Here is a 23,780-nt window from a genome sequence, read left to right on the forward strand (position 1 = left end):
TATTGTCCCCTTCCAATGCTCACATAGAGGAGTGCTGAAAAAAACTAACAAAGACTTAATATATAACTTAATACAAAAACAAGAAAAAGACTTCTCCTGGTGCTAGTGAAAATAAAGCAATGGAGTTCAAAGGATAAAGAGGACCTAAAACTGAATGACTGCAGTGGTATCCGAGACTGTGATACTCCTTTGGGACTGGAGACTGAGCAGCCCTCCCTTAAAAGGAAATCAGTAAGTGGGAAACTGTACGTGAGCTCCCTCACTAACCCTGGGAGCCAGGGAGAGCCGCTCCATCCACAAAACAGGGATAATAAAGATTCTGACCACAGAATGGACACTTGAAACCTATATAATTTTATTAAGCAATGTCACTCTAATAAATTTAACTTTTTAAAAAGTGTACACAGGAGAGGAGAAATAAAAATTTTGTCTCAAGGTTAAAAAAAAAATCACCTCTGACCAGTAAGGAGCGTTTGGAATACAGCAGGAAAATGAGCTATGTGGATGGGGAAAGTATATCAGTGAGAGAAGTAGGACTCCCAAACCTGTAAGAAGTATACTTCCAGGACCCCAGCTCACACACTACAAGTTCCTGAACACCATGCATTGCAATTGCTTTAAATATTTTTGCTTTAAAAGAAGCAAAACTCAAACAGCCCACATGTATGTGTCTTCAACAAGGGCGTGCAGAATTCTCACAGGAAAATCACAGACACTGAGGATAAAAGAGTCAATGATTACAAACCACGGAAAGCATGAGTGTCAACAGTCACCACAGATCAGCAAATTCACGCACCAAGAAATACAACACAAATTGTTTTTATAACTTTAGAATAAGAATTACATTCTTGCATAGAAACCTTCACAAGAATTGATTCCATAAGACTATTACAGGACAAAAATGCAAGAAGAGTTGGTGGAAGTCTGAACAAGGAAATAAAACAGAACGTGGGATACACAGTTATAAACCATAAAGACATACTTCCAATTCTGGCCAAGATGCAGTACAGGTTAGGTTTACCCTCCTGCCTGAAACAACTGAACATCCTGACAAAATGTATGAAACAGTGGTTTTGAGACATTGAGTATGTCAGTGCAGGACAGTGATCTCTGAGAGAAGGGAATAAAAAAGGGGAGAACTATATTTGACTCTTCTTGTTGCCTGACGAGAGCTTCCAGGCTGTAGCACAGGAAGGAGCACAGGCAAAGCCAGAAGGTTCTCTGAGTTGGGGAAATGGAATAGGGAGTCTAGGAAGGGCAAGGCAGCTAGAATTCACAGGGGGAAATCGCAGAAAGGGACAGAGCTGCACACAGAGACCTCCTGAGATCTGTGGAGGGTCCCCGCTGAGTCTTAAGCAGAAGTGCAAGTGAGGAGACCACCTGAGTCAGAGGGGAAAAAAACTTCCTGAAATGAAGAAAGGGAGCAATCTGTTGTACACACAAAGGGACAGGGATAGTTTGTGTACCCAGCACCTCAGGTGAAAAATCTCATAATTCATGGTGAGCTGGGCAGAGTTACTCACAAGGGCTTTGCCTTAGTAGTGATGACTATTCTAATCCTGCTTAATGAAGCTTAAACAGCAATGGTATTAGAACAATTGGATATTCTTATGGAAAAGGAACACTGACTCTATCCATACCTCTTTAACTGTATAAAACTTAATTCAAACTGAACATGAGCCTAAATGCATAACCTAAAACTATAAAATTTTTAGAGGAAAACAAAGGAGAAAATCTACATGAATTTTGCTTAGGCAAATATTTCCTAGATACAACACCAAAATCATGATTTATAAAAGATGAAATTGATACAGTGTATTTAATCAAAATTTGAAACTTCTGCTATTTTAAAGAATGGAAAGACAAGTCTCAGAGTAAGAGAACATATTTGCAAATCATACATATGATAAAGTACTTGTATCCAGAACATATAAAGAACACTCAAATGCAACAGTGGGAAAACGAACAGCCCATTTTAAAAATAATTAAAAGATGTGAATGACTCACTAAAACAAAGACAATCCAATTAAAAAATGAGGCCTTTCAGCTATAGCTACCATCTTGTCAAAATAAACATGGTTTTATTTATAACAGTTAAATACCAGAACAACCCCAAAATTCATCAACAGATAAACAAATAAACAAATTACAGCATATTCATACAACCAAATACGTATCAACAATAAAAAGGAAAAACTTTTAATACACAAAAGAGCATAAAAATGAATTGCAAAATAATGATGGTGAATTAAATAAACCAGATAAAAATTAAAAGTACAGAAGATGGAGGTATAGGTGGAAACACTGTGCCTCCTTGCATAACCAAGTTTAAAGACAACAAAGTTTTAGTAACAAAAATGCAGCCAAAACACAGAAAATTGAACTGTACGGAAGTCCGACAACAATAAACCATTCAGCCAGACCAGTAAGAGGGGCAGAGTCAGCTGCGGAGCAGGTCAGGCAGCGGTGGACCCACCCAGGAGCACAGGCAGCGGTTGGCAGATACCAGGGAGGGCGCAGGGCAGCTGGCTGACTGCAGTCACGTATTCCAGAGCAGATAAACCAAGCAAAGGAGCAAACAGTGAGACAGACCGCTCAGGCTAGGGCCCCAGCAACGGGAATTAGAGCCTGAAAGCACCAATTGGAAAGACTTTCAGGTCAAGGTGCTGGGAGAGTTCGTTGGAGAAATCCACAGGGTCCTGGAGGGTACACAAGCCCACACACCCAGGAACCAGCACCAGAAAGACCCAATTTGCTTGTGGGAAGTAGCAGAGGGGACAGAAATCTGAGAGAGAGCAGAAAAAAACGTCATTGCCCCTCTCTGACCCTGCCCCCACGGTACAGTGTCACAACCCAGCAACTGGTGGCCCCACCCTGATGAACACCTAAGGCTCTGCCCCTCATACATAACAGGTGCAAACAGGCCAAAACATTATGGCTCAAGAACAGCTCAAAGCCCCAGAGCCAATAAATCTAAGCGACCAAGAGATAGCCAAACTTTCAGATGCACAGTTCAAAACACTGGTGATCAGGATGCTCACAGAACTGGTTGATTTTAGTCACAAATTAGAGGAACATTTGAAGGCTAAACTAATTGAAATGAAGGGAAATGCACAGGAAACCAATAGTGATGGAAGGGAAACTGGGACTCAAATCGAGGGAGTGGACCAGAAGGAAGAAAAAAAATGACCAAACAGAAAAGAATGAAGAAACAAGAATTCAAAAAAATGAGGAGAGGTTTAGGAACCTCCAGGACATCTTTAAACATTCCAACATTCGAATTATAGGGGTACCAGAAGGGGAAGAGAAACAGTCATGAGTGGAAACCTTATTTGAACAAATAATAAAGGAGAACTTCCCCATTCTGGCAAAGGAAATAGACTTCCAGGAAATCCAGGAAGCTCAGAGAGTCCCAAAGAAGTTGGACCCAAGAAGGAACACACCAAGGCACATCATCATTATATTAGCCAAGATTAAAATGAAGGAGAGAATCCTAGAAGCAGCAAGAGATAAGGAGACAGTCACCTACAAAGGACTTCCCATCAGACTGTCAGCGGATTTCTCAAAAGACAAGAAGGGGCTACAAAGAAGTATTCCAAGTCATGAAAAGCAAGGACCTACATCCAAGATTGCTCTATCCAGCAAAGCTTTCATTTAGAATGGAAAGGCAGATAAAGTGCTTCTCAGATAAGGTCAAGTTCAAGGAGTTCATCATCACCAAGCCCTTATTATATGAAATGTTAAAGGAAATTATCTAAGAAAAAAAAGAAGATAAAAATATGAACAGTGAAAGGACAACAAACTCACAGTTATTAACAACCACACCTAAGACAAAAGCAAACTAAGAGGACAGCTAGATCAGGAGTGAACCACAGAAATGGAGATCACATGGAGGGTTAGCAACAGGGGAGTGGAAGGAGGAGAAGGGGGGAGAAGGTACAGAGAATAAGTAGCATAGATGGTAGGTAGAAAATAGATACGGGGGAGGGCAAGAATTGTGTGGGAAATGTAGAAGCTAAAGAAGTTGTGACACATGGACATAAACGAAAGGGGGGGAATGGTGGGGGAGAGGTGTGCAGGGTGGAGGGGAATGAAGGGGGGAAATAGAACAACTGTAATGGCATAATTGATAAAACATATTTTTTAAAAAGGGGGAAAAAAGAATGATAAACACAACAAAAAATATAGAGATCTCAGCAAAACCAAAACTGCTCATGAGAAAAGGAAAAAAAAACTATATAAGCAAAGTTAGAATTAAAAGAGAAAACGTATCTATAAAACGTACAAAAAATCACAACAGTATATAATTGTAGCTCTGGCACACAGATGCAGCCACGGGCGGTGCAATGATGTTGCTCCCGCTCACTTCCGGGGCACAGCACGTGCTCTGCAGGCAGGAAGGCAACACTGGCAGGGCTGCCACTGAAGACACGCACCAGTAATTTCATAAGAGAAATAAGAAAAACGTTAACATTCATTCATTTCTAATGGTGTGCAAATGGGCATCACCTTTTTCTGTGTCTTTGTGTTTGAATTAATTTTTTTTAAATAGCCCTGGCTAGTGTAGTTCAGTGGATTGAGCACAGGCCTGCAAAGAAAAGGGTCGTTGGTTTAATTCCCAGTCAGGGAACATGCCTGGGTTGCGGACCAGGTTCCCAGTAGGGGGCGCATGAGAGGCAACCACATATTGATGTTTCTCTCCCTGTCTTTCTCCCTTCACTTCTCTCTAAAAATAAATAAATACAATCTTTAAAAAGGAAATAAATAAAAATAAAAATAAAACTTTATCCAGAAGATCTTTTTAAAAGGATTTCTTACAGGAGGCAGTAATGCAAACTGCAATATTTCATGGGTGGTAAAGCCCAGAAATCTGCATATTCACACCTTGTTTCTCCTGTAAAGTGACATGCATGGGTCACTGAGAACCACTAGGGTTATTTCCTCTCTCAATTACCAAAGCAATGACTTTGGAGAGTTACTTAAATTTATACTCCCGAATCTTTGTATCTCTAAGATGAGACTATTCAAAATCATCATACACAACTAAATGACATACTGATATAATACTCAAAATTCTTATTAAGTATATCGCTGTTGCTCATGATAATGCCTTACAAGGGACTAGATTCAAACGGTACTAAAGTTTAACTTCAGAACACAAATTTACTCGCTACTTAGGGATTCCTCTTCCTTGGTGAACGACTTTTTCAGTTGATTCCATGAAATAGCTATTACGGTTGCTATGATGAGAACAGATAAAGTGATATAGAAACCTAGAAGCCACCGGTTCTTTTCCGATTTCCAAAAAGCTCTTTTCATGATTAAACCTAAAAACAAAAAAACCATTACAAATCAGAGTAAAAAAATTAAGCTGTATACTTTTACTTCAAAAGTGCAACAAACTAGTGACAGTGTCCTTAATTTTTTTGTCATTCAAGTAACACAAAAACATAATAGTATCATAATACTTTGGACTATCTCCTACTATCTCTTATTCTAAAAGGATGAAAACCAAGTTCCAGAAAGTTGAACGGATTCTGTTACACAAGAGCTATAGCAAAAACTCACTTTATAACACTATAAGTGGGTGTGAGTGTAATTTATTAACACTCATAAATTTCCATGATATATGAGTACAATGTGGTATGGTGTAATTGCAAAGTTATCCAATGAATTTGCATTGTTACAGGTCGCATCATTACAGAATCTCACCATATTTGTGTATATCCTATTTTTCTTTAGTAGACTGTTGACTTTTTGGCATTAGGGATCTGTTTTTATATTTTGAGCCATTATAGCACTATTAAAATGGGACTGGCATAAAAATCAGGAGACTTAATTCCTAACCCTTATTGTGCGACTAGTTAGCACGGGTATGGTGCCCTGAACATACTCCTAAACTCCACAAGAAGAGGGACCTTGTTTAGCTCACTGTGTATCTCTTGTGCCACATGACCAGCACCGGGCATATTTAGGAGTTCAATATATATTTGCCAAATCAGTGAATGAATGACATGCTGAACAGATACAATACTGTGCTCTCATCCCTCCAGGATCTCGTTAACAGCAACTGGCGGGTTTTTCTCATTTAAGTTGTAAACTTCTTCAGAGTAAAACTTATCTTCAATTTCCTTTATTTCCTCTATTATTAACAAACACATACTCACACACAGTAATTGTGTATAGCTGAGATCACAGGATTGATTATGAAGGAGGGAATGTTGAAAGATAGTCTTAAAAGAGGAAAATCAATGATATCAGTAAGTGCAAATTTTAAAAGATACTCTCAGCTTCAATCACGATATTTTAAAGTTAATATGAGAGGAAAAAAAGAGCAAGATTAAGAAGGTATATTTGGTTTCCATTTCTTGAAAGAAGCCTATTTACCTTTTAATTACAAATACGGGTTTCTTCCTAAGTGGAGAAAATGTAACTGTGTTTGTCCAGACGAGCTGCCCGAGAGCCTCCCTGACTGGACGCGTGAAGACAGAGACACTTGCCTGCTGGGAGGCCGTCGGCCTCTCTGGACTGCTGGTTGCAGGTGGCGCCCGTCCAGCCCTTATCGCACTGGCAGTGCTGCTGGGAAGTGCACACCTAGGATCGTTTGAAGACACTTAAATCATCGTTTAAACATAGCTTTCCTATAGAAAGTCAGATTATCAGCTGGATTATCAATCTTTTTTGGTTTTTGTCCCGTGTAATTTTGTTTATTTGATTTATTTAGAGAGATCAGCCAATAAACACTTGATTTCTTAGCCTAAAGTGTGTACACGCAGACAAACGGACAAACCCTCACACACAAGACAGCTAAATATGAAGCAAGGCTCACAAGATTTGCATCAAGAAAGTTTAGTATCTTCAAATGTTCTCCTGACATCTTAGCCTGCGGTTTCAAAACACACTCTTAACTCGAATGAAAACGAGGCACTTCCAGTGTGTGCTGCAGGCCAGCCACCACCAGCCCTGTGCACATCCCTTCCAGTCTCCAAGTTCAGTGTCACCACCAGGTAACTGGAAGGATTTGCACTTACAAACGAGGACCCACCCTCCCCTAGGAGGGGTTGTTAAACATTTATGAGTGTAACACTGCCCTTGATCCCTATCAAGTTTTATTCTGTTTGCTTTTGTTTGATCGATTTTTAGGCAAAGAGTTTTTATATTACCACAGGGCATCAGATACTTAGACAAAGCATAACATCAGGAACTGATGGTTTCTATTATTAATAAATTAATTATTAAATAACAGCAAACGCCTTTGTGATGCTTACTATGTGAGTCTCCATTCTGCACAAGTCTCAGCACTTTATACAGGTTTACTCATTAAACCTTCACAGCAGCCCTCTGAAGTGAGGACAATTATTATTCCTACTTTACAGATGAAGAAACTGAGGTACAGACATTTAACCTGCCAAAAGGCACATGGCTGGTAAGTGATAGAGCCGAATTTAAACCCAAGCAATTGGGTTTCAGAAGGTCTGCTCCTTGAGCACCGTGCTATGCCACTTCTCAAAATAATATAAAACATTGCTCAGTTTCTAAGATCTCAACTTAAAAACAAGACTCTAATTTCTCTGTTCCATGGCTAAAATGCACAGGGGGCAAATACTCTGTTCCAGGTATTCAAGCTTCTGTCATAGCACCTTCATAATGTTGTATATGTAAATGTATACTTTTACTCTGAAATATTTCACAGAAGTGACATTGTCCTTCTCATGAGGCACTTGGCAATTTGTCCTAATCACAGTCCATCCCTTTCAGCCCATGGAGTGCTGTCCTAAAACTGAGGCAATCCAGTCATGGAGAGGATGCCCACCTCCTGGGGACCACTGAGCACTTCCCTCTACGGAAGAGAAACTGTCACACAGAGAGCTAGCAGAAGCCTCAAGAGAGAAAATAAAAACCTGTGCTTCTGTGCCACCTACAGGAAAATAAAAGAAAGACCTCTACCTATCAAAGTTCTTTTTATTTTTTTAAATTTGATCTTTATTGTATTTTTCTCCATTACCATTTACCATTTCCAAAGTTTTTTTTAAAGGAGCTTTCAGATAAATTTAATTTAAAAAATTCTTCCTCACATTAAAAAGGCAGCTTTCATTTCCACAAATGTCAAGGCGGAGAAATAACCCATCATGTATGTATAAGGAATAACCCAGATAGCAAGGGAACTCAGAAAGGAAAAATTTTTCAGAAAATAAAAATAAAGACATGTAAATACATGACTTAAATAACAGAATTCAAGATTGCTGTTCTGATAAACAACAATATCCAAGAAAACTCAAAAAGGCAACTCAATAAACTCAGAAATAAAATCAGTGAACAAAAGGAATACTTCACCAAAAAGATTAAAATTGTATATATAAAGAAACCAAACAGGTCCCAGCTAGTGTGGCTCAGTTGTTGGAGCACTGCCCCAATAAACCAAAAGTCGCGGGTTTGATTCCCAGTCAGGGCACACGTCTAGGTTACAGGTTCAATCCCTGGTTGGGGTATATACTAGAGGTAACCCATCAATGTTCTCTCTCACACTGATGTTTCTCTCCCTCTCTCTCTCCCTTCCACTCTCTCTAAAGTCAATAAGCATGTTCTCAGGTGAAGATTAAAACAGAAAAAAGAAAAGAAAAATTACGGAGCTGAAGAGCTCAGTAAGAGACAGAATGAACTAGCAAGCTTAGGAAACAGAAAAGACAAGACGGAGGGAAGAATTAGTGACACGGAAAATAGAAATCTGGAAATGACTGTTGTGGAAGAAGAGAGTCAAGAGTAAAAAAGAAACAGAGTTCTCTATGAGAGCCATGTGTCTCCATTAGAAACAGCGACATTGGAATGGTGGGCACATAGACTCCATCGGAAACAGCGACATTGGAATGGTGGGCACATACACTAAGAGCTGAGAAGCAGCAGAAGGGAACGGAGAGCCAACACGAACAAATAATTGACAAAAAAAACTTCCCAAACCTTTGGAAAATACTGGATTCTCAGATATAAGAAGCTAACAGAATACCTAATTATCTCAATGCAAAAGAGACTTCTCCAAGACACATTATTATTAAAACTATAAAAAATTAACAACAAAAAAAGAATTCTCAAGGCATCCAGGGAAAAGGAGATAATAATCAATAAACAATATCTCATTAGATTATCATCAGATTTTTTTTAGCAAAAACCCTATGAACAAGGAAAGAGATTAAATATTCGAAGTATTAAAAGAGAGAAATCACCAGCCAAGAATAATATATCCAGCAGAGCTGGACTTTTCCAGACATACAAAAGCTGAGGGAATTTTCCACCACAACAACTGCATTACAGGAAATACTGACAGGTATTTTTCTATCTGAAACAAACAGTCAAAAAGATACAAAGCTATGAGCAAGGTTACTAACAAGAGGGGCAGAACCTGAAATTGAAACCCTCACTCACAATAGGCTACCAAAACCTTAAATAAACATAAAAGTTAAAGAAGGTAAAACCATTTTTTAAAAAGAAGCAAATAGCTACTGAAACTTGGAAATAAACCCACAGCATTACAAAAAGTGATTTGTGACAACAAAAACAGAAGGGAAGAGGATAAAAAACTGAACTGCACAGCTGAATGGAGATAAGGTGCCATCACTAAGAAAAAGGACTACTGTATATATTAAAGTTGCTTTTGCATAAACCCAATGGTAAACACAAAAACATCTAGAACTGAAAAAAGACAGCCAAAAAAAGGAAATGAAGGCAGGGGGAAATACAGAATACAACCAGATGAAAATAACAGACAGAAACACAAGAGAAAAGAAACTATAGAAGCACAAAGCCCTCAGAAAACAAAAGATAAAATTACCACAGGAAATCTTCTTATATCAATAATCACCCTAAATACAAACGGAATGAACTCACTTGTTACAAGGTATGAATCAAAAAACAAAATTCTCTATACACTGCATTCAGGAAACACATCTCAGTCACAGAGACAAAGACAGATTCAAAGTGAAAGGGTGGAAAATGACTCTCCAAGTAGATGGCATCCGCAGAAAGACAAGTATAGCCATACTTACATCTGACAAAATAGATGTCAAGTTTAAAAAAGGGAGCGCGAGCCAGAGATGGACATTTTATACTTGGCAAACGGGCCACTACACCAAGAAGACATAACACTTCTCAGTGTGTGTGCACCCAGTCAGGGAGCACTGAGATACATAAAGCAGCCACTAACAGAAATAAAGGGAGAAACTGACAAAAACACAATCCAAGTAGGGGACCCAAACATGCCATTCACAGCAGTAGACAGATCATCCAAACAGAAAACCAATAAAGAAATATCAGCCTTAAAAGACACGTTAGACCAGATGGACATAACTGACATTTACAGAGCCTTTCATCCCAGAACACCAGATTACACTCTTCTCTATGGCACATAAAACACTCTGAAGGACAGATCATATGCTGGGAAACAAAACTAGCCTCAACAATTTCAAGGAGACTGAAGTCATACCAAGCATATTCTTCAAGAACAATGCTTTAAATTATAAATCAATTGCAAAAAAGGGAGCAGAAAAAAAGATACATAATGTGGAGATTAAATAACATGCCATTAAAAACTGATGGGGTCACAGAAGAAATAAAAGTGAGGACAAAAGACATAGAGACTAATGAGAACGACAATATGACACAGCAAAACTTTGGGGAGGCAGCAAAAGCAGTAATAAGAGGGGAGCTTAGAGGCCGAGCTCAAGAAACAAGAAAAATACCAAGTAAACAAGATAATATTACATCTAAAAGAAGTAGAAAAAGAACAAGAGCAGCAGAAGAAAGGAAATAATCAAATTAGAGCATAATTAAATGAAATGGAGAACAAAAAGATGATACAAAAAAAACAGTGCAACAAAGAGCTGGTTCTTTGTAAAGAACTCACTAAGGAAAAACAAGATTCAAACAAAATGGAAATGAATGAGAAGCTCCCAGAGACATCACGGAAGTACAAAGGCTCATACTAGAATACTAGGAGAGACTATGTGCCCCAAACCAATGACCTGGGAGAAATGGACATGTTCCTAGGAGCAGATAACCTTCCTAGACTCAACCACAGAGGACTGGAAAATCTGAATAGGCTGATCAACAGTGAGGAAAGTGAAACAACTTTTCAAAACCTCGCAAAAAGTAAAATCCAGGACCAGATGGTTTCCCTAGTGAATTCTACCAAACGTTCAAAGATCTGATACCTATCCTTTTCACTCTTCCAAAAAATTAAAGAGGAGGCAATACTTCCTAATACGTTTTATGAGGCCGACAGTACCCTGATATCAAAACCTGGCAAGGATAGCACACAAAAAGAAAACCACAGTAGGTCAGATAAATACACATGCAAAAATCCTAAACAAGATAAAAAATAAAAATTAGCAGATTTAATTTTAATCTGTCCTACAGATAAAATTAATGGTATAATGTATAATGGTATGATGTTCTACAGACAACATTATACCTAATGGTGAGATCAGAAGTTTCCCCACTAAGATCAGAAACAAAGCAAAAAAGTCACCTCTCACCACTCCTTTTCGGCATCATCCTGGAAGACAAGAAAACAAAAGCTATGCAGATTGTGAAGGAAGAAGTAAAACTGCCTTCGGAAGTGACAACAGCAACACTGCGGGTGGAAGACATTCCTCCTTATTGTTCTCCTTTTAACCCTGAATTTGGCACCATCCTGAACAAAAGTACTTTTGTGGGAATTGTGTAATTGAGCACCATACATCAAGGGACCCAGGAGAAATCTTGCCCACCTATGCATCAGGTAAAAGGCAGACAGGCCTCAGTATAGGCTGCGGAACCAGCAGGAGTCTGTGAACAGGCCTCTGCCCCTCTTGGCTGCATTCAGGGAAAACCCAGAGAGTTCTGCCATGGACATAAAAGCCTTGCATAAGTCCAACCTTTTGAAGAATAGGTTTCTGCATTCTTTTGGAGTAAGATAACTGTTTGGAATACCCAGGAGAGGGTGATACAGGGTGCAGCAAGGGGGGGCCCCAAAAAAACAGATTTGGAATGGTGTCCAGAATTCAAAGTGTATAGAAATATTGGAGAGACATATAAGATGTCCTCACCACTCCCCCCCCCCCAGGGGGAAGGGATGAATAGAGCCAGGCCATTGAGAACTATTTTGCATAGCAACAGTTTTGGAGCTAACCTCTGGAGGAATGGTTATTTAACATATCTATAACCTTTAACTGGTTTCATAGATATGTTAAATAGCTGTGGCCAAGTTTGGGGCCAGGAAGAAGGAGGGAGAGGGGAGAAGGTAGTAGCTGGGACTCAAGATGGGAACTAGGGGCTGCTCTCCTGAGTGAGAAGGGCTTGGACTCAGAATGTAACAAGGGGCTGCGCTCCTGAGCGAGATGGCCTGGGTGGGAGCTTGGAAAAGACTGGCTCCGAGACATGAAGGGTCCCCCCCGCTTGGCCAGATGAGAGGGAGAGCCACGCGGTTTCAGCAGAGTGAGGACCCCCTGTTGGTGGGGTGAAAGAGGGAGCCACGTGGTTTTGGCGGAGTGTGGACCCCCTCTTTCCCAGGTGAAAGGGAAAAACCACGCAGCTTTGCCAGAATGGAGATCCCTGCAGCCAGGTGAAGAAGACAGCCACATGCTTTTGGTGGAGTGCGGACTCCTGCAGCTTTGGTAGAAGAGGCCCACGCGGCTTTGGGGTGCCCCCTTTGGCCGCGGGGCCTGAAAAGCAACAGAGACTTTGACTGGAACTGGGTACAAAGGACTCTTGCCAGTGGACCATGAGAGGGTACCACAGTACTTTGGATTAACTCGAGATCCTGCACGGTGACACAGCTGACGGTGCCAGCGGCCTGCAACACAGACGTGTGCTCTTTTCCTGATTTACGGTACCCGGAATTGGGACAGCGGGGGAAGGGAGCACTGTGTGGGTGTAGGTGTACAACCTAAAGAACTTTGATATTTTAGTGGTGGCATTAGGCCTGAATAGCATTAAATAAACATTTTGTTTCCTTTTCACAAATCTCTGGCTTTAAGAGATGTGTTTCCAATTGGCGGCGGACAGAAGGGCCCAGTAGATTTTAGTATTTTGGTTTTTGGGAGGGGCCCATGTTGTACAGCAGTTTTGGGCATCCCTAGGTGGGCCAAATATTGTATTGCCCCTCCCTCGGACGACCTCCTGTTGTTCGGTAACAAGGGCAGAGTGACTTTGCCAGGGTGACCTCTCTCCAACCATGGGGCTGAACTAGCCAGTGGTGACCTCTCCTGTGGGGGAAGGGAAAGGAGCGAGTGAGTCCTCCGTTAACCAGCTGTGCATCACACAGCTGGAGAAGCCTGTTTTTCTCCTGCAGCATCCAGAGTACTAAGGCAGGACCTCCGTGACTGGAGAAGTATGATCAGAAAATAGTCAAGAAATATGAAAGGGCATTAAAGAGACACAGTTTCTGCTGAATGTTTTCATTACTCCATCAGGAAGCCTGCTCATAAGCTGCTACAAAAACTTAAATCATGGGTGCCCCCCAACCTGACCTGTGAGCACCCCCAGTGCCCCAAGTGCTAAATCCGTAAGTTTCCCCACTTTTGTGGCCTGCTCCTTGTACACCTGAGCTGATCAGCGAGAGCAAGCTCCAGCAGACAGATATATCCCTCAGAGAATCAAATCAGGGTCCTCAGGCAAGGGAGAAAACACAAACTTGAGTTCTAGCCACCTTCTGGAAAACAAAAGAGAGGTTTTCAGCAGCCGCCTTCTAAGAACCAGAGAAGACATACTAGTTTAAGTACTCTGCCACTAGAGGGAGCCAGAAGTGTGAACGACCCAAACCTAAATAAGACCAATAAAACATACCTCCCACCAGAAGACAACCAGTAAAGATTTAAGGTGACTACTACTTCAAATGTGAAAACACCAATGCAAAATTCCAAGAAACATGATGAATCAAGGAAACAAGTCATCATCAAAAGATAACAATACTTCAGCAACCAAACTCAAAGATGCAGAATTTAGTAATTTAGCTGATAAAAAGTTCTAAATGGCTGTTTTTAATAACTTGGTGAGCTACAAGAAAACACAGAAATACAATTCAACCAAATAGGAAATCTTGTAGATGAAATTAAATGTTAACAAAGAGATAGAAATCATAAATAAGAACCATAAAGAAATTCTAGAGGTGAAATTTTCAGTGATTTTTTTTAATGTCATAAAGAACATCTGCAGCAGAATAAACCAAATAGAAGACAAAATTGTGACCTAGATAAATAGGAACAGGGTAGAAAAAATAATAAGAGCAAAGAAAGCACCCAGGACCCATGGGAAGCCACCAAACACAGAGACATTAGACTCACTGGAGCACCGGCAGGGGGCAGAGAAGAAAGAGCCAGGAAGTCTATTTAAAGAAACCATAGCTAAGAGCCTCCCAAGCCTGGGATGAGACTTAGACATCCGAACTCACAAAATTCATAGATTGCTCCATTTCTCAATGCAAAATGACCTCCTCAAAGACATTATAACGACACTCACAGAAAATAAAGAGAAAGTCCAAAAATAGCAAGAGAAAAACCAATTTCAATCTACAAAGCAATCCCTGTAAAGGCCAGGAAAGAGTAGAATAACATATTCAAACTACTGAATGAAAAAAGCCAGTCAAGACACTTTATCCAACAAACCTATCCTTCAGAAGTGAAGGAGAAATGGAAACTTTTCCAGACAAACTAAAGGAGGGAGATCATCCCCACTAGACCTGCCTGACAAGGAATTCTTCTGCTGAAAGGAATTCTTCTATCCAAAATGCAAAGATAATAATCAATAGCATAAAAACATACAGAAATCTGTGACACACTGCTAAAACTAAATGCACAGATTTTTAAAACTCTAAATCTGTGATGTAATTGTGAATTAACCATTTAGCATTAGTATTCAGGTTCAGGGAAAAGATTATTAAAAACTAATTATAGCTACTATAATTTGCTAATGAATGCACAAAAAGAGGTAAACTGTGGCATAAAAGGGGTAGTAAATGGTTAAAGCTCTTGTGTGAGATTGAAGTTAAGTTGCAATTAGCTTAACATGGACTATTTTATCTATAAGATGTTGTATGTAAATTCATAATCCAAAAAACAAGAAGCCACAGGAGATTCACAAAAGATAAACAGAGGGGAATCAAAGTACACCACCATAGAAAACCACCAATTCACAGAGGTAGGGAGAAAAAAAAAAGAGGGAAAAGAACAAGGGAACTAAAACACAGCCAGAAAACAATTAAAGATATGGCATTACTAAGTTCTCACATATCAAGAACTTCTGTAAATGTTAATGATATTAATGAACCAATCAAAACACAAAAGGGATGGATAAAAAAAAGCAGAACCCAACTAAGTGCTTCCTGCAAGAGGCTGACTTCAGTTTTAGAAACACACACAGGCTCAAAATAGAGATATAAGATACTCCATGAAAGTAGAAACCAAAACAGAAATGGGGTAGCTATCCTGATATAAGATAAAGTAGACTTTGAGCCAAAAATAACAATAAGACAAAAAGAAGATTACTAAATGATGATGCAGGGGTCAGCTCCTCGAGAAGATACAACAATCGTAATTTGTGTGCCCTGTTCTGAGCACCTGACATGTTACGCAAATACTAACAGAACTGAGGCAACTGACAGTGGCACAATGAAAGTGGGACACGTCAGCTCACCACTTTCAACCATGGGTGGACAATCCAGACAAAATCACAAGGAAATGTGGGACGTGAACCACACTTTAAATCACCTGGGTATAGTAGATATATACAGAACATATCATCAAACATCAGCAGGAAACACATTTTCAAGTTCACATGGAACATTACCAAGGACAGGACGTATCATAGGCCACAAAAGTAATGTTAGCAAAGTTAAGAAGATTAAAAACATATCAAATATCTATTTGGCCAAAATTGTGTGAAATGACAAATCAACAAGAAGAAAGCTGAAAAATTCACAAATATGTAGATATCAAACAACACACTCTGAACCACCAATGGGTCAAAGGAGAAATTATACAGAAAATTAAAAAAATCTAAAACACGTGACGAAGAAAACAGCACAGGGCAAAAAACCTGGGATGCTGCAGAAGCCGCTCTTAGAGGTGATTTACAATGATAAATGCACTTGTAAAAAAAACAGGTAATTTCAAATAAGCCATCTAACTCTACACCTAATGGAACCAGAGGAAGACAATAAGCCCAAAGTTAGGAAAAGAAAGGCAATTACAAAGATTATAGTGAAATAAATAAGGACCCCCCCAAAAAAAACAAGATCAATGAAACTAAGAGAAAGTTCTTTGTAAAAATAAATTGATAAATCTGCAGCTAGACTACGGAAAAAATAGAAAGTAATATCACCAAGATGACAATGTAGATTGTTCCCACAGTCACTCCCTCTGAGAAGAAAAACGAACAACTACTCATGAACAAGACACCTCCGAGAGAATCCCAGAACACGAGGGTGAGACGAAAACCAACCCGGGCACCACTCGGATGCTGATGGAGACAGACTGTGTTGCCCCCGCCCCAGGCCCGCACACCACCTGAGAAGTCTTCCCTGAGCCTACCATTCCACCAACAGGAAAAGATTGCTCAGCGTGAACATCCAGACCTTCCAGCATTTCGAGTAGCTTCTTGGGAGTGTCTACTCGAACTCTGCTCACAGAGATCATGCAAGAAATGGTGAGGCTAGCCCGCTGGGGCTCTGATTTGAGGGAGGGGGCAGGAGGGGCTTGCAACCACAGGATCTTGTCCAGATTCGTACCTGCAGCGCCCACGTAGTAGTCCTGACCAGCGGCTTTGTTCATCCGCACAGCCAAGACAGTGGTGCAGCAGGACCAGGGAGCCTGACAGGGTACAGGTCTGCCTGACTTGGGGCCTCAAACAAAGGGCCTTGCCACCTCTGGAGCTCGGTATCCCCTCACCCCACAGGGGGCTGAGTAATAGCCCTCTCCAGTGCTGAGTGTAGTTCCCAGCCCCACACAACCGGAAATCCCGGCCAATTAAATTCTATAAAATGGTCTCTATACCTACCTCTGGCTGCAGACTTAGTAACCCAATAAAGCTCCATATGGAAACCAGATACAGCAGAGCCTAGCTGTTGGGAAAGGTCATTAAAAAGACGACCAGTGGTTTGACCCACAGCTTTATGTACCTGGGGAATCCGAGACTCTTATTCTCCACGGAGCTTGCAACAGGTGCTCCGCTTGCTCTCCCTGGGCTGGAAGCTACTCTAGGATACAATCTTGAGACAGAACTGTGGTGCAGAAGACAACCTGTGCTAGGTATGTGACTAAACCCAGGTCAGGCCCCTGTGTAAGTGACTGAACCTACTTAGGGCCTCTCTATTAACTTCTCGAAATCTCGTGGACTGGTGCAGAAAACTCCTAGTCCTGCAGCTGCCCAGGACAAGCCTGTAAGCTGTTGGTTAAATCTGCTGCCTACCAGTCTGCCTTCTTCTTCAGTATGTCCCTGCCTTCCATGCATGGAAACTGGTTCAGGTTATACTGAAAGCTCTGGAGGAGGCTGCCACTCAACACTAGCGTACAGTGGGGACCAAATAAACTAATGAGTGATCCTAAAACCTGAAAAATGTCCCAGGTAAATGTGATTTGGGAAACACCAATCACATGCTTACTTACTCCATGGCCACTGCACTTTGCCGAACAGGTGTGAAAGTCACTCTTGAGCATCCTCGATTCTACACACTCACGATTTACACAAACCTAATGAAAAACAATTCCTAGTCAGAGAAGTTCAGCTATCTTAACATTACAATCCGCAATTTTATAACATAAAACCATAACCATTCAATGCAATAAATGTCCATTTAAGTACTGCTTTTTCTGTACCCCACAAATTTTTAAGTTGTATTTTCATTTAATGAAAAATAGTTTTCAGTTTGTGAGGTACATGTGTTATTCAGGGTGTGTTCTTTAATCTCCAAATATTTGAGATTTTTCAGGTATGTCTACTGTAAACTATAAAGGTAGGTGCTAATGATATATCAGTGTATGTTTGTCAATTGTAACAAAGCTACCAAGAGTGTTTTATCATATAAGACTTACAGTATTATGAAAGGTTACCTGGTACAATTTGTTTCCATATATTATCACTGAGAATAACTATGCATGTTATAGAAAAGACTGTATTCTTACTAAATTACCAATTCAATAATACCAAATCAGCTGTTGACTCGTTTTATTCTTGTATTGTTTTGGCTCCATCGCCTAAATCTTTCTACTGAGCTTCCAGGCACACCCTTCCCTCGAGGAGGCACCCACGACTCCTAGGCGGGAAGAGGAAGCCAGGCAAAGACCTGGGCAGGGATGAAATGAGGCTTCAAAGTAAATTTATTTTCTCCAGATTGATGTCGGCCTCAGAAATCATGATTTATAATAACGAGTAACAATGGCCAACCTGTAGTTAACGTTTACTACATGCTAGACATTAGACTAACCGCAGCACACTGTTCCGTCATTGAACGTTCTCAGTAACCCCCAGAGTAAATGCTCTTACTGCCCCTACTTTACCTCTAGGGGTGGGATCTCAGACTGGTTAGGCCACTAGCAAACTGTCAAAAAACAGCAGGTGAAAATTTGATTTTATGCAGCCTGATCTGACTTGCGTTCTTATCAACTGGGCCACAAAGAGACACATGTTAACCAATGGGATTTCTTCTTTTTTTTTCCCAAGAAGAAAAGTAAATTTCCACGCCGCGCACCATCTACAGTCTGCTGCTGACCTCTCTCCCCTCCTTGCTCCAGTCCCAGAACACTTGGTAGTGCTTCCTTGCTCACAATATTAAAATTCTGAAAAGGACCAAACAGTCCATTCCCTCCAAATATCTGGAGTCTAGTTTAAGCTTATTTCTGTCCTCTTTATCTAAATATGTGAGGTTATAGAGCACTGCAAATGAATTTAAATTTGAAACTGAGATGAAAATATGTACTAAAGAAATGACTAAAATTCGATTTAGAAATGGGTGTTCATTTACTCACCCTCCCTTCATCACACTGAGAGCCATCCTTGACCATCATTGGGTCTGTGAGCAAGCCATGCAGACTGTAGTCCAGAGTTATGCATATGACGTTGCGCACGTAAGCATAGAGCACAGCGACATTGTCTCGGTAGAAAGGAGTTCGAGTGGGGTAGGTGCAAATTAACCTTCCACATATGAGATTCCTGCCAACGTAATAAAGTTATGATTGTCACACATTAGGCATTTATTGGAAATGCTTCAGATTTGTTTTCTTTGACAAAAGAAACAAAAAATGGTTCATCATTTATGGCAGTGTATCTAGGGAAATGTAACACTGTAACATTTAAAGTAAAAAAAAAAAGTACAAAGCCACTGTATACAAGAGTATCTTTCAATGCTGCTAGTTGTCTTTTATTCACTGTGAAGATTTATGTACTTATTATCAAATAATCCATTCACTCAAGCATGTCATATGATATAAAAATAAACAAACTGTGACCTCTACCTTGAAGACTCTTATAGTCTGATACTGAATGTGATGTGTTGTTGAGTTGTACACTTGAAACCTGTATGGTTTTGTAAGCCAATGTCACCCAATAAATTCAACTTAAAAAGTGTAATTGTTTTAGAAAGTGCTACAATGAAATAAACAAATTCTTACAGAGTTTTAAAACGAGGACACTTTCTAATTTAGCAGGCAGGGGAAACTTGAAACAGAACATGCCATCTGAGTCAAAACTTATAAACAGAAGGATTTCAACAGTCAGAATAAGTTGTTTCTACACAAAAGTAACAGCATGAGCAAATCAAGGAAGCACCAAATACGTGTTATGTTTACCTGTCTACAAATTCCATGAGTACAAGGGCCCTAGATGAGTTGCTAACTAGTATTGAGCCCGGTGTCTAGCACATACTAAGTTCTTAATAAATGTTAAAAGAAATTCATGACCAATATATCAAAGAGCTGGCCCTTCAGATGCCAGGAAAAATGAACTTCATTTTATAGACACCAGGTGGTCTTCAGCTTAGGCAAGCAAAGGAATGGGACCAGTGTTTTTATAAAAAAGAATGAGCAGATTAAGAAAGAAAAGGTGCAATAGACATTGTTAGTTTCAATCATGTATTGGATCTAGGAGTCTAATAGTCATCTACATATGTTTATAAATTAGATGTAGATTTAAGCCTGTAGCACAAGGAAGATGTTGGGGTTCAAGATTTTGATTTGAAATTCACTCCCATATACATGTAGTACTTGGAACTACTGGCATGAATGAGACAAATGAAGAAAAACTAAAGACAGAACCTTACAGAATATAAGGAAAGTATCCTCAATATTTGCACAGCCTACCTCCACTGGCAGAACCGATACTGGCCCCTCTCCATACCACAGTTCCCGAACCTGTCAATTTGAGATTGTATTTCTTCATAGCAGGCAAATGGAGCATTTGATGAACCTGTCAAAGTTTAAAATACATTTGGATTAAAACTTCCTTTTTTTTTCATCTTCTTCGTTTCCTTTTCCTTTTTCTCTATTGTTATGTAATTCGAAAAAAAATTCCAAGTGAGGTTGTACAAGAGAAAGAATTCAAGTGGTTATGCCTCCTTTTGCTTCATTTTCTGTTACTTTCATGACAGAAGCTGTGAGGGGAGAGAAGTCACAGGAGTCTAAACCATGAGAGAGGGTTCTGTGAGAGTAGGCAACAGAAAGATAACACAAGAAAATTATACTTGTTTGCCTAGGTTCTGAGTAGGACCTCATAAAAAAATCCAGGTCTATAATGTAATTTTATTGAAGAAACATTGTTTCATCAAGAAGCCTAAAATAGCAGGACCAAAATTGCCAAGCTATATATTTAACTGTTTTTCCTTCATTACTATATTACTTTTATTATCACTTTGCAAAAAATACCAAGACCTTGGCAATTTACAATACCCCTGTATAATGTCACAGTTCCTGGAAGTCATGAAAAACAAATCAATATACAAAAATCAATTATATTTCTACACACAAATAACAGTTGGAAAACCATGTTTCAAAAAAACAATAGTTTTTATAATAGCACTAAACCCCATTCTGTGTCGGAAAGAATACAAAAAAAGATGTGAAAACCATGTTCACTATAAACTGCAAAGCACTGCCTGAAGAGGGGATGCCCCAGTGAGCGCAAGTGCTGCTCTCCACCTGGGGGGCCAGCGGCCACCGCGCCCGCTCCGTGTGTCAGGGCATGTGCTCTGAAACCGTGCTGCGTGAAGTACGTCAGACAGGAGGTGTCGAGAACCATATGACTTCACTCCTGTGTGGGCTGTAAATCAGAAAGGAACAGAAACTCACCGACACAGACAACTGTATGGTGGTTATCAGAGGGGAGGTGGGGGGGGCACAGTAAAGGGTAAAGGGATTAATACATGGTGATGGTGATTTGGGTGGTGGGCTCACAATGCAATGTACAGATGATGTACCATAGAATTATACACTTGAAACCTACATAATTTCATTAACCAATGTTCCCCCAATAAATTTGATAAAAAAGAAAAAAGTGTTTATGGTCACATAACTATAAAGGGACAACTTTTATGGTATGTGAATTATATCTCAAAAATGTTAATAAAAATAGCCCTGGCCCGGTTCCTCAGTTGGTTGGAGCAATGTCCCATACACCAAAAGACTGTGCGTGTCACCCCTGCTCAGGGCACATACCCAGGTTGCAGGTTCGAACCCTAATTGAGGTGCATACAGGAGACAATAGATCGATGTTTTCTTCTCTCTCTCTCTCTCTCCCCTACTCCCCCTCTCTCAAAAGAAAAAAAAACAATAAACATATCCTTGGGGGAGGAATAAAGTGAATGAATGAATGAATGAATGAATGAATGAATAAAAGAGCCAAACCCATAGAAATGAAGAGGAGAGTGGTAGTTCCCGTGGGCTGGGAGGTGGGAGAAAAGGGGAGATGTTGGTCAAAGGGCACACACTTCCAGTTATAAGATAAATAAGTTCTGCAAGTCTAATGTACAGCATGATGCCTCCATGTACTTGAAATTATACACTTGAAAGCATATTACATACTTGAAGGTTGCTAAGAGAGTAGATCTTGAATGTTCTCACCACACAAAAAAAGAAGTGGTAATTATGTGACATGATTCAAGTATGAGCTAATGTTACGGTGCTAATCACTTTGTGACACGTGAGTATCAAATCAACATGTTATAGACCTTAAACTTATATATTGTATAAGCTGGGGGTAGGGAAGACTTAAATGTGAGACCAGAAACAATAAAACTCCTAGGATAAAACATAAGAAAAAAGCTTGTGGACATTGGTCCAGGCAAAATTTGTTTGCATATAACACAAAAAACACAGGCAGCAATAGCTAAAATAGACAAGTGGCAGCTGCATTAAACTAGGAAACTTCTCAGGAAAGGAAACACTCAACACAGTGAGAAGGAAACACAGAACAAGGGAAAATATTTGCCAATTATCTAACTGATAGGGGCTAATCTCCAAAGTATATGTTACAATTCAGTAACAAATACAAACAGTGGGATTTTACAATAGCAAAGACTTGAAGAGACATTTCTCAAAGGAAGACATTCAAGTGATCAACAGACACATGAAAAGATGTGCTCAACATCACCAATCAGGGAAATGCAGATCATTTCAGACCTGCACTTACCAGGTCTTTTAGGATAACTATTACCAAAAAGACAAAAGACAAGTGTTAGCAAGAATGTGGAGAGACGGGGATTTTTGTACACTGTTGACAGGAATAAAACTGGTACAGCTATTATGGATAACAGCAAATAAACTCCTCACAAATTAAAAATAAACTACTTTAGAACCCAGCAATCATATATATACTCATTCTATGAGGCCAGGATTACATTATAAAACCAGTATGACATTCTATGAGACCAGTATTTTATATAAGGTGAATATATATATAGAGGGAGAGAATACACTGGCATATATATGCCAATATTTTAATATATAAATATATAGTATATATTTAGAAAATATATTTACATAAAATATATAATATAAATATATAAAATATGTGTTTATATAATGCTGTATTATACATTTATATGATATATGTAATAATTTATATATTATGTATAAATATATTCATGTGTGCAAGTGTTTATATATATAAAGAATATATATATAATGGATTTGTTAAGTAGTTTCATTGTGGCAACTATTTCACAATGTATATAACGTCAAAACATCAAGTCATATACCATAAATATATGTATTTTAGCTATCAATTATACCTGAATAAAGTTTGAAAAAATAAAAATGTGTAAGTTAAACAAAATAAAAAATTTAAATTTATGTATTTATGTACAACATAAACATGGACTACAAATCATATATAATTGACCACTGTCTTGGTAACGTTAATAAAATACTGAAGACCAACAACTTCGACGCTACAAGGCAGTATTACCTCTTCCAAAGATGGACTGGCAGCGTGCGTCGAGGTCTTGGCAGTCTCCCCCATAGCAAATGTATTTTGTCTTACATGATCGTCCATTGAGTATAGTCACATCAGGAAGACAATCTCCTGAGGTTCCGTTGCAAGATTCAGAAAGATCACAGTCAGGATGTGCAGCAGGCCTACACACTGAACCTGCTTTAGCAAACTAGTAGAAATTAAAATATAAAAAGTAAAGCATTATATATAAGACTGCTGTGTTTATCAATATTGATTTCAAAATTATGTTAATTTTATTCATAGGTTGATAATGTATTCATTAATGTCTCTTAATATCTTCTATATAAAATACTATGCTCATCATAAACAAAGCA

The 23,780-nt window shown here is 39.4% G+C and overlaps 1 protein-coding gene across 1 annotated transcript in view; it reads right to left on the reverse strand.

Annotated features, from left to right (window-relative positions):
* Positions 1-23,780, reverse strand: part of ADAM32 (ADAM metallopeptidase domain 32) — a 119,588-nt gene that overhangs the window by 17,522 nt on the left and 78,286 nt on the right. Inside the window, exons 14-20 of the mRNA XM_053660079.1 lie at positions 23,419-23,614; positions 20,319-20,424; positions 18,990-19,173; positions 17,631-17,714; positions 16,557-16,835; positions 6,501-6,594; positions 5,168-5,327 (exon numbers count right to left, since the gene is read on the reverse strand). Coding sequence (XP_053516054.1) covers positions 5,168-5,327; positions 6,501-6,594; positions 16,557-16,835; positions 17,631-17,714; positions 18,990-19,173; positions 20,319-20,424; positions 23,419-23,614 — 1,103 coding nt within the window. The remainder of the gene's footprint in view (positions 1-5,167; positions 5,328-6,500; positions 6,595-16,556; positions 16,836-17,630; positions 17,715-18,989; positions 19,174-20,318; positions 20,425-23,418; positions 23,615-23,780) is intronic.

This window comes from Artibeus jamaicensis, unplaced genomic scaffold (assembly GCF_021234435.1).
Source record: "Artibeus jamaicensis isolate MK-2021 breed Jamaican fruit bat unplaced genomic scaffold, CSHL_Jam_final scaffold_833, whole genome shotgun sequence".
Taxonomy (NCBI): domain Eukaryota; kingdom Metazoa; phylum Chordata; class Mammalia; order Chiroptera; family Phyllostomidae; genus Artibeus; species Artibeus jamaicensis.